The sequence below is a fragment of the Podarcis filfolensis genome (assembly GCF_964270895.1).
Source record: "Podarcis filfolensis genome assembly, chromosome: 17".
Classification (NCBI taxonomy): Eukaryota; Metazoa; Chordata; class Lepidosauria; order Squamata; family Lacertidae; genus Podarcis; species Podarcis filfolensis.
Genome location: NC_139621.1, coordinates 11,425,057 through 11,441,587, shown reverse-complemented (window position 1 = coordinate 11,441,587; position 16,531 = coordinate 11,425,057). Strand labels below are relative to the sequence as shown.

At 43.7% G+C, this 16,531-nt stretch overlaps 1 protein-coding gene across 2 annotated transcripts in view; it reads left to right on the top strand.

The window, feature by feature from the left end:
* Positions 1-14,741, top strand: part of LOC310752468 (ovostatin-like) — a 53,306-nt gene extending 38,565 nt beyond the window's left edge. For both annotated transcript variants that reach the window (XM_083592820.1, XM_083592821.1), the window contains 13 exons: positions 405-581; positions 2,288-2,369; positions 2,835-2,991; positions 3,827-3,901; positions 4,421-4,586; positions 6,553-6,773; positions 7,881-8,096; positions 9,607-9,731; positions 10,898-10,988; positions 12,305-12,373; positions 12,460-12,562; positions 13,023-13,098; positions 14,532-14,741. In XM_083592820.1, the coding sequence (XP_083448946.1) occupies positions 405-581; positions 2,288-2,369; positions 2,835-2,991; positions 3,827-3,901; positions 4,421-4,586; positions 6,553-6,773; positions 7,881-8,096; positions 9,607-9,731; positions 10,898-10,988; positions 12,305-12,373; positions 12,460-12,562; positions 13,023-13,075 (1,535 nt within the window). In that variant the 3' untranslated portion in view covers positions 13,076-13,098; positions 14,532-14,741. The remainder of the gene's footprint in view (positions 1-404; positions 582-2,287; positions 2,370-2,834; positions 2,992-3,826; positions 3,902-4,420; positions 4,587-6,552; positions 6,774-7,880; positions 8,097-9,606; positions 9,732-10,897; positions 10,989-12,304; positions 12,374-12,459; positions 12,563-13,022; positions 13,099-14,531) is intronic.
* Positions 14,742-16,531: the final 1,790 nt, after the last annotated feature.

Here is a 16,531-nt window from a genome sequence, read left to right as displayed (position 1 = left end):
CCAGACTAAACGTCTTTCCTTCTGCAGTGTTGGATGGCAGGTTGAGAGGAGTTCACTACCAGGACAGACTTTGCTTGTGTGCTCAAGACATCGATTCCATAAAACATACTTTGCTGCACTGTGCAAAATATGAGCAAGCCAGGGCTGAACTGATACTACCCTTGCTGGTACCTTTCTCGGGAAAATCAGAGGCTCACTATGTCAGGTTTCTATTGGAAGACTGGACAAATGCTAGAACATTAGCAGTGGCAAAGTTTTTATCAGTGGTTGCAAGAACCACTGATCCCTATCTTTTGAACAAAATGCTTGTTTAACCTGGAGGTAGGCTGTAGGAATTGTGCATTGCTTTGTAACGATTTGTTGGGTCTCTGGACCGTAATAAAGATTAATTGATTTTTTTACAGGAGACCTCATGGGCACAGCCATGCAGAACCTTCATCAACTTCTCCGGATGCCCTATGGCTGTGGGGAGCAGAACATGGCGCTCTTTGCACCCATCATTTACGTCATGGAATATCTAAATGCAACAGGACAACTGGATGAGGAGACCAAATCCAAGTCCATTGGATACTTAATCAGTGGTAGGAGGCTTGTGGGCTTTCCATGGCTGTCATGTTTGCCACAGTGTGAACAGAAAACCAGACTAGATGGACCTTTCCTTTCATTCATTAGTGCTTTCCTTACATCCTTATGGCTAACACTTACCTTGGCATTCATTTTGCCTGGGACTAAATGTGGCATTGGATTGAACTGCATGTACACAAACATACATACTGCCCGTCATCTTCTCTGAAAAGGTCCACCGGAAAGACCATTTTACTTTTGAAACACAATGTGGATCTGCATTTGTGGATCCAGCCTTTTAATTTAATTAAGAACTCTTAAAGGTAAAGGTAAAGGGAACCCTGACCGTTAAGTCCAGTCACGAACGACTCTGGAGGAGCCGGCATTTGTCCGCAGACAGTTTTTGTGGGTCATGTGGCCAGCATGACTAAGCCGCTTCTGGCGAACCAAGAGCAGCACATGGAAATGCCATTTACCTTCCTGCTGGAGCGATACATATTTATCTACTTTCACTTTTATGTGGTTTCGAACTGCTAGGTTGGCAGGAGCAGGGACCGAACAATGGGAGCTCACCCCATTGATCGGCAAGCCCTAGGCTCTGTGATTTAGACCACAGCACCACCCATGTCCCAAAGAACACTTAAGGGTGTTCTAATCATATAGTCAAAATTTATGTTGAGCACTTTAGGGGGGAAATGCTGTTTCTTTCCTGCGGCTGAGGGCTGGCTGCTGGTTGCTCTGCTCCTCTCTCTGGGGTCACATTCTAATTCTCCCGCCCGCCCACCCTCCCTCCCTCCCTCCCTCCCTCCCTGTCCTTTGGAAGAAGCAAAGGGCAGGAGGAGAAACTGAACATTGCTCCTGAATGACATTGGATGAGGTTGGAGTTTGAATGCAGTAAAAAAAGTAAAACGCTACATAGGAATATGTGAGCAGTTTTCCACTAGTATAGCAGCATAAAATGATTAAAAATTAAGCAATAAAAAGACAAGGCAATAACATGTTATGAATGTAAAAAGTAGGATGTCATGTGTCCATCTACATTATCAAAAGCATTTTTACCTCTTCCTTAACGTTAAAAACCATGAGTGTAGGTTCGCCTTAGGTACATTTCCAAAGGCAAGATAGTACGTCTTGGGTAGGGGCTCTACACACTTGAAGCCTTCTTTGAGTTGCTCAACATTTTGCTCAGAAGATGCACAGAATTTGTTTTCCGTAATAATGTCACCAGTGCCAGAGTAGGCAATTAATCACCCTGGTTAAGGCTGCAATCCTAGGGAAGGAGTCAACTAATAAGTTCCACTAGTGGAAGTCAGTACAAAGTCTCCCAGTAGTGCAACAGGGATCCTCACATCTTCTCCCCCTGTACACACCCCAAAATTGGCTTGGGGGTTCAGGAGAACCCCTAGACCAGTGTACAAGGAGAGCAGTGGGGGGGGGAACCATTACATCTGCCAAACTGAAAAGTTTGGACTGACAAAACAATTGCTATAAAGCCACATTGAATTCTTCCCCTGGACACATTTACTTGGAAGTAAGCCCTAGTCGACAACACATGAACATGCTTTAGAAACATACATAGGATTGTGCTGTACTTTTAAACTGCTATATTGCAAACACAAGTATTGGGGGCTTTTAACTTCATGTTAAATTAATGTTTTGTTTTAAAAATCTGTGCTCAGTTTTAAAAAAAACCTGCGGACTTTTCCACATTCTTTTTTTCCAGGGTATCAGAGACAGCTGTCCTATAAGCACCCAGATGGGTCCTTCAGTGCCTTTGGGAGCAGGGACAAGGAAGGCAACACCTGGTGAGAGCTTGGAAAATGCAGTAATGTGATTGGTCACAGTGAGTGGATGCTTTAAGCAAGATGGTAGCCAGTTCTTCTCTGTTTACGTGGGATAACATTTCATGAAGTGAACTATAGTCCACAAAAATGTTGCACTGTAGTGTCACTCTTCAAGGTGCCACAAGGCTCTTTCTTTTTCTCCTCTGGTCACTAACAATTCACTAACAAAAACGTTCACCTTCCTGCCACAGCAGTACCTATTTATCTACTTGCACTCGTGTGCTTTCAAACTGCTAGGTTGGCAAGAGCTGGGACAGAGCAATGGGAGCTCACTCCATCACAGGGATTCAAACCGCCGATCTTCTGATCAGCAAGCCCAAGAGGCTCAGTGGTTTAGACCAAAGCGCCACCCACTCCCACTGGGCTCAAGAGAGCTTGACCCGAGTTTGGCTGTGATTGCTAATATTCCATGGCATTCTTTTGCAGGCTCACTGGCTTCACGTACAAGTCTTTTGCAAGAGCTTCAAAGACCATTTTTATTGATCCAAATGTCCAAACTCAAAGCATCATCTGGCTGTCCAGCAAGCAAAAATCAGACGGATGTTTCCAAAATGTTGGAAAACTCTTTAACAACGCATTGAAGGTGATGGCTATGAGCTTGTTGGTTTGTTGCAAAGCTCTCCTTCTTGGGTGGTGATGCTTTTTTACTTCCTGGCAAATGCTTCCTCTCCCTGAGATTTCTGACCCTTAGCTAACTTAAGTACCTGTATTATTTGGAGATAGGCTGGGAGAAGGAGAAAGAGAGAGGGCTCGGGAACAAGAGACTTCTTGTTAGTATTATACATGACCTAGATTTAAGTGAGCCATGAAGTTTCCTGCCGTCACCTCTGAATCACAGCCTAAACCTCTCAGCCTGCTGTACATCACAGGACTATTACGAGGATAGAATGGGATAACTACTAGGTATGCCAGCTTGAGACACTCGGATAAAAAGCGGGTGTTATGTACTGAAGTTCTCACCCTGGGCCAGCAGGGGGATACTGTAGATAGTTCAGGTCCACATATGCAAATAAGGGATCAAAAGTGATGTTCAGTGATTGGATAGTTACAGAAAATGGTTACTGTTGCGTTCTAGTGGAGCTCTATATAAGCAGGCTGGCTGAACCCTTCAGTTCAGTTCTGTTCTGGCCTGTGAATAAACATGAGCTGTTTGAAGAATCGCTGTGTCATCTGATATGTTCACCCACAACTTAACAGCGGGGAACCAATGTGATTTTAATAACAAACATAATGGGCCTTTCAGCAGCAGGTAAATGCCTTCATGTTCCAAGAGGCTTTGGGGAACCTTACCAAGCCTGCTATTTGCTTCCATGTTGTCCCCTTCCTTCCTTCCTTCCTTCCTTCCTTCCTTCCTTCCTTCCTTCCTTCCTTCTTCATTTTTTAAACTTGTTCTCTCTTTCTGTGTTGTGCATTTCAAGGGAGGAGTAGAAGATGAGCTTTCACTGTCGGCCTACATCACTGCAGCTCTCCTTGAGTCTGGATTCCTCAGCTCGGTATTTATTTTTTGGTGTTGTCCAGTTGATTTAGTTCAGGGTCAAAGAAAGTGCATGTAATAGTAGACTGGGAAGAAATAGTTTAGGCATACAGTGGTACCTCGGGTTAAGTAGTTAATTCATTCCAGAGGTCCGTACTTAACCTGAAACTGATCTTAACCTGAAGCACCACTTTAGCTAATGGGGCCTCCTGCTGCTGCCGCACCGCCGGAGCACAATTTCTGTTCTCATCCTGAAGCAAAGTTCTTAACCTGAAGCAATATTTCTGGGTTTGCAGAGTCTGTAACCTGAAGCGTATGTAACCTGAAGTGTATGTAACCCGAGGTACCACTGTATAGAAATGGTGGAGAAAAGAGGCCATACATGGACTATTGTCCATGTTTCTGTTTTGAATATCTAGATTGGATGCAGTGTGCCTGGAAGAACAGCACTGGATGTTTGCTTGATGTTTTTAACCTGTTTGATGTTTTTTGTGGCATCTGCAAACTCTGACAGAGCCTTTCTCTCCCTCCAACCCAGCATCCAGTGGTCCGAAATGCCTTGTATTGCTTGGAGGCCGGATTAGAAAAGGGAAATCTCACTGTCTATGACCAAGCACTTCTTGCTTATGCCTTTCGCCTAGCTGGTAATAAGCCCAAAGCAGATCTCTTATTGGATGAGCTGATTAAATCGGCTACGAAAGTAGGTGAGTCGCATTTCCCAAAATGTGGACACATTTGACAGAATGAATGACGTGTTGAAACAAGAATGAGCAGTCATGTGAGCAAAATTATATAATGTTGTGGACATTCAGGAGTGCCAACCAGGGCCTTCTACAGTAGTGGCACCTGCCTTGTGGAACGCCCTCCCATCAGATGTCAAGGAAATAAACAACTACCTGACTTTTAGAAAGCATCTGAAGGCAGCCCTGTTTTCTAATATTCTGTTGGGAGCTGCCCAGAGTGGCTGGGGAGGCCCAACCAGATGGGCGGAATATAAGAAATAAATTAATAATAATAATAATAATAATAATAATAATAATAATAATTTACTTTCTTTGCACATAGGCTGGGCCCTCCATTACACTCACCAAATAAGACCCAAATTTGCATAAAATCTGCATACACTTTATGTCACATACAAATTTGTACCTTTTTTTCAGTCAGGGGTAGAGCACACATAAACAAATCAGAAGTCACAAGTAATAAGCTGTCCAGCAAACAGAATATCAGCAGGTGCAGCAATCCCCAGAATTGTAGTCCCATACTATGAAAGGCTTACTCAGTTGAATAACTGCCTGCCACATAGTTGATAAAGGCATGAGAGCTATGCTGACCTCTCCTGCCAACCCTAAACCATGCAAAGAACTCAGGTTTAATGAGTTGTAACTTGTAAATGAGCCTATGCTACTGAAAATATTTTATGGAGCTTTTAGGTAGACGATACTGTATTTGTTGAGTGACCAGAAGTAGCATTTCAGATGGAGGAGGTCAAAAGTGACTTAAGATTTATAGCAGTTCTGCTCAGATGCTCACGTTTGGATAAATTCAAGATTTAAATAGTTAAAAAGCAAACAGTGTGTTCATTTGCTGGTGTTATTTATTAATACCTCATAACAGCTACAGCATTCCACCCCCTTCATTTTTGAACAAAAGGGATTTGAGATCCCCGCTCATGAAACTCACTTGCTGCCAATGAGTCAGGCACTGTCTCTTTGGCTAACTTGCCTCATGAGTTTCTTTGGAAAGTAAAACGGAAAGGGAAAGAACTGCTATCAGTAAATTGCAGCTAGGAAGGCAACATCATGTGCAATACTGACTCTTTTCTTGAAATTGAAACAACGTCCAAATACTTGTTAAAATATTCAAAAGCTTTAACTTGCCGAACATATAGCTAAAGAAGGATATATATACATCAATTCCAAGAACCTCCATAACCAGAGAGGGGGTTTATGGGGGGGCATTCTCCCTGAATCTTGCTGCTATAGTTACCGTATTTTTTGCTCTATAAGACTCACTTTTTCCCTCCTAAAAAGTAAGGGGGAATGTGTGTGCGTCTTATGGAGTGAATGCAGGCTGTGCAGCTATCCCAGAAGCCAGAACAGCAAGAGGGATCACTGCTTTCGCTGTGCAGTGATCCCTCTTGCTGTTCTGGCTTCTGGGATTCAGAATATTTTTTTTCTTGTTTTCCTCCTCCAAAAACTAGGTGTGTCTTGTGGTCTGGTGCGTCTTATAGAGCGAAAAATGCGGGAATTTAACCAACCTGCCCCCCATTCCACTGTTGCATTTCCTTAAGGAAGAAAACAACACATCAAGAGATCATATAACAACACTACTTCAATTGCGAAGCACATAGTGAACATTTCTCTCCATTCCACCATTCCACGCTGTTAAAAACAGCAGCAACAAAATGTTTGGGCTGCTCAATATATGTTTAAGATTAACTTGTGTAACTGTATATGGGGGGGGGGAGAGAGAGAAAAAGAAGTGATGAGACTAGAAACCGAAGCTGAATAAAGTCCGGTGGTCTCTGTACAGGGGCTTAATGAGGCAGATCTCTGCTTCTGTGATATTTCCTCCCTGGATCTGGAGGAAGAGTATCAGATTCCTGCAAGGAAATATTGGTTTGACCTGCCTCTAGACTGTTTCCTTAGCCTCTCTTTCAATTGTTAGGTGGCTCATTATATTGGGAGCGTGAGGATAGGCCGCCTGCAGAAGAGTCTCCTTCCTTCTACCCTCGTGCCTCATCGTTCGAGGTTGAGATAGCTGCTTATGTGCTCCTTGCACTGCTCACCGGAACCACACCGACTCCAGCACAACTGACAACAGCTTCGCAGATTGTCCTTTGGCTTACCAAGCAGCAGAATCCTTATGGAGGCTTCAGCACCACCCAGGTATAGTAACTCCTATGCTCTGTCCTCCATCGCATGGGCTACAGCCAGGCCTCTGCATACTTGGCAATAAAATCATTCATATATATATGCATAACTCAGAGGAGTTATGAGCTATGCCATGCAGGGCCATCCAAGATGGACAGGTCATAGTGGAGAGTTTTGACTAAATGTGATCCACCTGGAGCAGGAACTGGCAAGCCACTCCAGTATCCCTGCCAAGAAAACTCCATGGACAAAGACAACAACAAATATATATATATATATATGGCAGTATGCAAATTAAAAGTGAAATGAAAAGAAAAATTAAAATATGATACCTCCCATTTATGCTCCTCTGAGTACCTTGAGGGAAAGGGAGGGTGCAAATATGGGGAATAAAAACAAATTATTCACCAAGAGAAGTTTTTTGAGATTATGCAAATTTGTATTTTAAAATGGATGTAAGAGTTGTTTGTATTGTCTTCTTTAACTGGGGAAATTGCTCCTGGCTTCAGGGAGACAAGGGTCTTCCATATCACCTGCTAAATGAGATCATTTTAAACAGGTGGTTCTGGGGAACAAGTATGAAAACTTCTGTGTGCTGGTTTTTTGTTTTTGTTTTAGTGAGAATAGGTTATTCTTCAGTTTTTGCTATTTAAATCACTAACCAGCTTAAATAAAATACTGAAGGACCTCAGAAAAAAATGCACATTAAGTTTGTGAAATTAAGGCCTCCACCTTGGAAGAGGAGGAAACTGGGAAATGGTGCAAAGACGCAATTTTCCATGGAACAATGCTATTTTATTGCATACATGAGTGGAGAACAAAACAAGAGTCTACGGGATTTTTTTGTTGATCCTAGACCAGATACAGTAATATCCTTTTTTGTTTATGCATCCATAAATAGGAAAAGAAGAAAGAGATATGTATATTGCTTTTTGTATTGTGCTGTATCCTGGGGTGGAGGGAGGGCGTGCTTTTAGTTACCAGTGTTGAAAATTTCAATTTAAAGATATTAAAAGATAATAAAGGAACCACTCTGGCCTGTAAGAGAAATTTATAAACCTTTCCTACATAGCACTTGAACAAAGCTTTAAGCATCCTTTCATTGCCGCTATTCTCTTGCAGGACACAGTAGTGGCTATACAAGGTTTGGCTCTGTTCAGCCAATATACCTTCTCTAAGGATGGCCGGAACTCAGTCAGAATCCATTCCAACAAGCCTTTTGAGAGAGTCTTTGAAGTGAACAATGACAATCGCCTATTGCTGCAGCGGACTTCCCTGCCTGACGTTCCAGGAGAGTATACAGTGGAAGTGAATGGCACTGGGTGTGTCTTTACACAGGTAATTGTTGATACACCTTCAGGGCTGTCTTAAGCATATGCGGTGCCAGGGTGCAAAGATCCGGGCACCCCCCCACCCCCAGGTTGCCCAGTCCCAGGTGTGCAGGAGGGAGGAGCCAGCCAGCCGGCCACCTCAGCATCTTGCTGGCTCGGTCGCCCCCAAACTCGTGGCACAGAGCCTCCCGCTGCAGAAGAGCCGGCCATGGCGCTCCAACTGATGGGTGGGCTCTTCCCCAGACAGACTCAATTCTCGGGCCCTGGTGCCCCTGAGAGCCCAGCGCCCAGGTGCCCCACACCCCTAGCACCTATGGGTAAGATGGCCCTGTGCACCTTGCACACTTGTGAAGACAAAAATGATTTCAAATGCCATCTTTTGCTATGTGCACATTATTTGTTATGGCACTAGCCAGGGATGGCGGCAGGATTTCCTGAGCCTGGTACACATATGTGGATTGGGGCCCCTGCTTCTCTGGCCCACCCCACAATCTGTTGATTATGATGTTGTTGTTGTTGTTGTTATTCATAGAATTGTAGAGTTGGAAATGAGCACAAGGGTAATCTAATCTTTTGCCTAACCCACAACTCTGAGATTAAGAGTCTCATAGCGACTGAGCTAAGCAGGCAAGTCATTATTAGTAATTTAATTTCTTTACCGCTTTACGTTTTTAAGAGAGAGAGAAACCTCAAAGCGGTTTACGACACATTGAAGCATCAAATAAAACGATCCAGAACAGAATGTTACTGAAGAAAGTCAGATATAAAGTATACTTTCCAAGCAACATAATTAACAGGAAACTTATCTTAAAGATACCAAATAAAACAGAATGTCTCTATAGACACAAATTCTGCTTCCACAGCTAATTTGGCTTTGTATGAGAGCATAGGTGGTGGTTGGCAGGAACCAAGCAATTCTTCTTGGAACTAAAAGAATCTGCAAAATATGTGGACGTAGGTGATAACAAGATACACATGACCACCACAGGCAACAATATCTCTCTCATTTACTATCATTTAAGACTCTAAATGAGACGCGGGTGGCGCTGTGGGTAAAAGCCTCAGCGCCTAGGGCTTGCCGATCGAAAGGTCAGCGGTTCGAATCCCCGCGGCGGGGTGCGCTCCCGTCGTTCGGTCCCAGCGCCTGCCAACCTAGCAGTTCGAAAGCACCCCCAGGTGCAAGTAGATAAATAGGGACCGCTTACTGGCGGGAAGGTAAACGGCGTTTCCGTGTGCTGCGCTGGCTCGCCAGATGCAGCTTTGTCACGCTGGCCACGTGACCCGGAAGTGTCTCCGGACAGCGCTGGCCCTCGGCCTCTTCAAGTGAGATGGGCGCACAACCCTAGAGTCTGTCAAGACTGGCCCGTACGGGCAGGGGTACCTTTAACTTTACCTTTTTAAGACTCTAAATAAGCTAGTGACTCTCTTCAAGACTATGCCTTTCACACACATTGTGAAGGCCACATTGCCTTGAGTTTATTTTTTCACTCCCCTGTTTTTTATTCCATGTTTTCTAGGCACTTATGAGATACAACGTCCTCCTTCCCAAAAAGTCTTCTGGGTTTTTCCTCTCTGTGCAGACAGCAAATGTCTCTTGTGGAGACACCTTCCAGACAAAGTTTGCCATTGCCATCACAGCCAGGTACCTTTTTATCAACCTCGTATGCATAGATTGTGCGTGTGGAAGGGAAAGAAAAAAAGGTGTAACTTAAAACAACAGTTCCAGAGAGACAGAGCAGAATAGTCCTGCGGCTGCGTACATTCCTGTATGCGCTTCTATTGCCAACCTTTTAAAATGGGTTTCAGTTCAGTAGTCTGGCATGTAAACAATAAGCTGGTGAAGGTTGCAGTCCTGTGCATTTAGGCCTAAGCTCCATTGATAACAGGTATTTCTGGGTATGAATGCAGAAGGGATAATTACAGGGACTATGAATATGGATGGATATGGACAATACGAGTGTGTTGCTGGAGTAACTGGACATGAGAAGGGGTTAATTTCCTTCATGAGTATAATCACCCCATGGATGAGCTAACTGCAAGTGCAAGATCAGCCAGGCCAGTTGCTATGGTAACGGCCCAGTGCCCCAACTATATCTGTGAATTAATGCATGTCGGCTCACTTGCAGAGTCTGTTAGCAGAGTTGTCCAGTGTTACGTCCTGAATTGATGAAATTACTTAGAGCAACAGAGATACTTTGTACTTGTATGTATCTGTATATATCTGTATCTACAAGTTGTATATCTCTACGTCCATAACTGTGTTACTGAGCCTTATCTTCTGCAACAGAAAACTATCTGAACCTTTCTCTGCTTCCGTGTAGTGACTGGTACAGGGAGCAACTTCCACTGTGTGGTTATCTCACCTGAGATTTCCAACATGTGTGTAATTAGCAATTATGACAATGTTTTAGTACCCCTAGGATTTCATCCCAACATCAGATGTATAGACAGCAGGTCGTATGTTAGCTATCTAGCTTCCCACAAACTGCACCCCGGTCCCCAATGGGCAGCTGCTGCCACAGTACTGGAGATTGCATTTCCTAGAAGTACTGGAGTCATTCCCAGCCAAGTAGGCACGGAATGACAGTGGCCAAGGTATTTGAATCTGAAATGACTGCTCTGAGATGGTAGAGGAGCTCCAAAGCATAGGCAGAGTACAAGCACACAATTTGTAAGCAACAGCATTTTCCCTCTTATCCTACAGATGCATTTTACCACCTAAACAATTAAATATATATATTGCACACTGTATCCCAAGATGGCTTTGGTCTAGGGATTCAGATTGACCCAGTCTTCCTTTCCTTTCAGATACACCGGGAAGCGCAATAGCTCCAACATGGCCATCATTGATGTGAAGATGCTTACAGGCTTTGTACCTGAGCAGGCATCCCTGCAAAAGGTAAATGTAAAACGTGGAATGGCTTTGGGGAATAGGATTGTGGGGCATTTAAATTTGCAAACGCATCACCTGCCACAAGAGATGGGAGCCTTCACCTACTGGCTCCCACCAACCTGGCTATGACTACCAATCAGATAATGTGGCCTGTGTGTCAGACAGCCAAAGGTCTATGCCCGCACTGGTCAGCTGTACCCTGTCCCTGCAAAAAATGTCAGTTTGTTAGTGCCGAGTACTGGGGTGTGGAGCAGGGTGACCTTGAGTTGCTTCCAATGAAGTAAAACGAGGGCTTGGCTGACTTTCCTCCATGCAGACCCTCCAAGTGTCCCTATTTTCCAGGGACATCCCTAATTTAGAGAAGCTGTTCTGGTTTCTGATTTGATCCTGGAATGTCCTATTTTTCCTTAGGATGTCTCTATTTTCATTGGAGAAATGTTGGAGGGTATGGAGTTATCCAACCCCTGAGCCGTCTGAAGGCAATCCTATATAGGGAAGTTTTTTAAATGTTTAATGTTTTATTATGTTTTTATATATGTTGGAAGCTGCCCAGAGTACTAGGGCAACCCAATAAGATGTGTGGGGTATAAATAGAAAAATTATCATTATAGAACGGGACATCCCTATTTTCATAAGAGAAATGTTGGAGGGTACGTCCATGCCCCATCTACCTTTGTGGGGTCCTGTGCCCACATCCATACATGGCATTGCAACAGATTTTGCCACCAGAACTGCTCTGGGAAGGAAGCGCTGAAGGTCGCCCATAACCACAATAAATATCTTTGATGACTGTTACATTCAAAGGAAACAGGCTAAGGGAATAATCCTACCACTAACTGCATCCTGGTCATTGACTGCAGAGAACTGGCTTCTTCCAAACATACAATGTGGCTTTTCAACATTCTAAAATGTAACAGGCTCCACTTGTTCTCTTTCCTTTTCATAAAGATGATCTATAATACATATATTTTATTGTTTCACGATGGATGCATGCATCAATATTATTCCAGCAAAGTTTATTGATTTCTTACATCTGTATCTGATTCGTCCCATGTTTCCATTTTGTGTGCGTATTGCAATCCTTTGTCTTAAATAAAAATAAAGAAAACCTATCGCCAATGAAAGCAGGTGAAGGCGAAGAAGTAAACAAATACCTTTGGTGCAAACTGTGCATTTGTTAATTAGGTGTAATCAAGTGCTGCCGCGTGAGCCTTGCAAAGCGTTCTCCTCACGATGTGTTAGAAGTCATTCCATACTCCTTCTAGTGTGTCTTCAGAAGGCCAGTGAAGGTTCTCATCTTTCCTGTGCTTCCTTGTTCACAGCTTCGTGATGACAGAATTGTGATGAAGGTGGAAAGCAAAGAAAACCATGTCATCGTCTACCTGGACGACGTATGTTCTGCTCAGATCTGCCTCTTGTTTTGTGGAGTATTAACTGGCTACAAGACTAACGATTCCCATTGTGCTTTTATTCCCAGGTCACATCCAAGGGAATCAGTTTCAGCTTCATGGTTGCCCAAGACCTTCCAGTTTCAAATATCAAACCAGCCTCGGTGGTCGTGTATGACTACTATGAAACAGGTAAAGAAAAATAATATGCCATAGAACAGTCTTCCCTCATCTGATGCCATCTAGATTTTTTCGACTGCCGACTGCCTTCATCCCCAACCAGTGACCATTCTGGCTGGGGCTGACGGGAGTTGTGAACTGAGAGAAAACTTTATTCTATACCTAGGCCTTGGACCTTTAACTATCTGTGGCCTTTTAGAAGTGGGTGGGAATGTTTTTAACGTATTTATGTAGAAGTTTTGCTTCTTTGATGTTTGGTTGTAAGTCACGTTGGGTTGCCTTGGGCAAGATAAAGCAACTAAAAATAATATTAAGAAATAATAATAATAATCCTCTCAAGATTTTATTTTCATTTTTTAAATTGAAAAAAATAACATTAGAAGGCATCAGGTCTGTGTGGAGTAGAATTAATTTGCCATAAAGCATATGGGATGGTCAAATAATCAAATTCATATTACTTTCTCTGCTACAGATGAAATTGGTATTGCCGAATATAAGTTCCCTTGCCGTGCTGATGATCCTTGAACCCTTTGGATAATTGGGAGAAAGTAAGTTGGAAGACAGGAGCATCTAACTTGGAAACAGAAGTGAGATGGTTGTCATCAAAACTGGTGATTGGGGATGGGGAGAAAGTTGGTGAAGAAGATGGTTTTCATAGAAAGGATCAAGCAATGGTCTTCTGTGTGTTACAATTGGTCTTCTCTAAAAGCCATGAAAAGTCTTTACTTTTTCATTTACAGTCATGGAAGGAGTAGACACTCGCTGGCCTCAGAAATTAAAAGTGCTAGAAGACATTCACATCATAGCTTCAATGCAAAAAAGATGAGGGAATGATTTCACACTCCAGACATCTTTCACTCATAAAGGCATCCTTGAAAAAGAATTTCAGAATTGCATGACATTCTGAACCAAAATGTATTAGGAAGTTTGATTCTGTATGTTTAGCATTCAGTCAAGGATAGCGTTACATCCTTCTCTGGGAGGGGGAATAGTGGTTGCATTGAGTGCCCCTGTTTGCCTCACTGAGGGACAAATTATTTTTTGTTAGATCATCAATTTCACATTTGAGTTATTTGAGAACTCTCAGGTGGATGCCATCTGGACTCGGCAATTTGTCAGTTTTTATTTTGTTTATTAGGTCTAAAACTTTATCTCTTGTCACCACCACCTCCCTCAGTTCCTAAGACTAACTTTCTTGCAAAAGTTATTTCAGGTACTGGGATCTGCCCTATATCTTCCGTTGTGAAGACAGGTGCAAGGGAAGTTTCCCTCTTCTTGAAAGCAATGTTCTCCTTCTCCGAGACTCTCATTCTCCCTGATAGCAGGGGAACTATCATCGTGGGAGTGGGGCACAGCTATAATGTCCCCCCAAGGCCTCATCCACCAACCTCTCTGCCTCTCTTAGCTCTTCCAGGTCTGCCACCTTGGCCTTAAGGTAACAAATTTGTTCCTGGAGAGCCAGGAGCTCATTGCACCCTGTACACACTCATGACTTCTGTCAAACAGGAAGATAAGTCGTACATATGACAGACAATGTAAAACATTGGAAAGCCTTTATGCCCCTGCTGGCATTCTAACTGCCTAGTTGTTTTTGTAGTTTAAGTTGCTTTATTTAGAGCTTGGGTTTTCCGCAAGTCAATGGAGGGAGGGACAGAATGACACGACCTGGCCTCTTCTCTCTTCTCACACACATCTGCTTAACTTGCCTTGGTGCTTTGTCAGGGGGGTCTCCCTGTAGCTCATGGATCAGGTTCCCCACTAGCTTGCTCTAAATTTGTACACCACCTGGCTAGTTCCTCCTAGCTGTAGTGTCTGCTTCTCAAAACTAAAATGATATTTCTTTAGTTTTACTCTGATCATTGTTCCCAAGTGTCATATTTCAGTATCTAAAACTAAGGCATCAAAGAGTACCCTATGGAAGTTGAGCCATTTATCGTTTTAAATTGGGTTAATTAATGGTTTATTTTGTTTGTTTCTGCAGGACAAAGTTATGTCATCATGAAAAGATATTCCTCAATTAAGTCTGCAATCATCCTAAGGGAGGTGTTCAGGGAGAATCATATTTGTTAAACTATTAGGTCTTGGAAGAAAATCACTAGAAAATACACCTTTCAACTGAGAGTTCTGCCACTCATTTCAATGAGAGGCTGTTCCATCAGTTCTTTGCAATAAAATCTTGTGATTATAAAGAGTGCCTTGCCTGCTCATTTTAATCTCCAGTGCTGATGGTCCAGACTCTGTTTACACTGGGTGGATTATATAAGACCTGGTATAGGATAGCACCCTGGTATAGGATAGTTGGACACAGGTGGCGCTGTGGTCTAAACTGTGGAGCATTTTCGGCTTGCCGATTGGAAGGTCGGCAGTTCAAATCCCCGCGACAGAGTGAGCTCCCATTGCTCAGTCCCAGCTTCTGCCAACCTAACAGTTTGAAAGCACGCCAGTGCAAGTAGATAAATAGGTACTGCTGTGGCAGGAAGGTAAATGGCGTTTCCGTACGCTCTGGCTTCTGTCACGGTGTCCCGTTGTGCCAGTAGCGATTTAGTCATGCTGGCCACATGACCCGGAAAGCTGTCTGTGGAAAAATGCCGGATTCCTCGGCCTGAAGCGAGATGAGCACCACACCTCATAGTAGCCTTTGACTGGACTTAAGCATCCAGGGGCCCTTTACCTTTACCTTTTTTACCTACTACCCACCTTCCTTAACATTTGGTACCCTCCGGACATTCTAGACTATAACTTCCCTGTTCAAACCTCAATTCAGCCACAAATTCATTGGATAGCTTTACCCCAACGCAGTGCTTTTCTTCTAGAAAGAAAAGGTGCCAGTGCTGTGTACCCTTGAGTACCCCCAGAAAAAAGCACTTCCCCAACCTAATATGGAAATCCTGATGGTGGGCTATCTTACAATTTGTGTGAACCACTTGGAGCAAAAAATTTTGCAGCCGACACACAGCCGGCCCAGCCATTATGTGCGTTGAGGCCAGCACCAGGGGCAGAGGAGCCGGCACTGAATTTGGCCAGGATGTCTCCAATTTCAGGTGAGATTTCATCAGAAACCAGCGAGATCTCACCTGAAATCAGTCCCAATGCTGGCGCCACTTCTTGAAGGTGGCAGGGCAGGTGACACAGGTGGCAGATGCAGCGGCAGGGCGGTGCTTCCTATTTGGCCTCAAGCATCAAAATGGGACATGCCTCCCCTGAGCTGATATAAAACCCGACTCCCATCTTGGTTCTGAATGGAGAAAATTCTGATAAGGAGCCAAAACATTTGACTGATAGGTGAGGCTTTGGGGTCTGGCCTACTGTCTCTTCAGGCCATGCTCTCTGAGAGGCCATGGTGCCGTCACCAGCCACACTAATGGAACACTCTTGCAGGCCTTATGGCCTCCTCCGGCACTGGAGCAGCTACGCAGCATTCCCGGGAAGGGGTCCTGATGTTCTGGGACTCACAGCTGCTCTCTTGTGAGCACCCGGTATAGCAGAGTTAAAGCAGTGCAGACGGAGTTAGCATACCTACTTTAGTTCTACTAATTACAGATTAAAGAACATAACAAACACGTATGAGAGGAGCAGCCCTCATACAGACATCCTGTCTCGTCGCAAGACAGAGCAGAAAGAAAAAATACATCATCAACCTTTACTACGGTCCAGAGACCCAACAAATTGTTACAAAGCAAGACACAATTCATACAGCCTACCTCCAGGTTAAACAAGCATTTTGTTCAGAATAAAGGGATCATTGGTTCTTGGAGGTTGAGAGGAGTTCCCCACCAGGACAGACTTTGCTCGTGTGCTCAAGACATCGATTCCATAAAACATATTTTGTTGCACTGTGCAAAATATGAGCAAGCCAGGGCTGAACTGGTATTACCCTTGCTGGTACCTTTCCCGGGAAAATCAGAGGCTTACTATGTCAGGTTCCTATTGGAAGACCAGACAAATGCTAGAACATAAGCAGTGGCAAAGTTTTTATTGGTG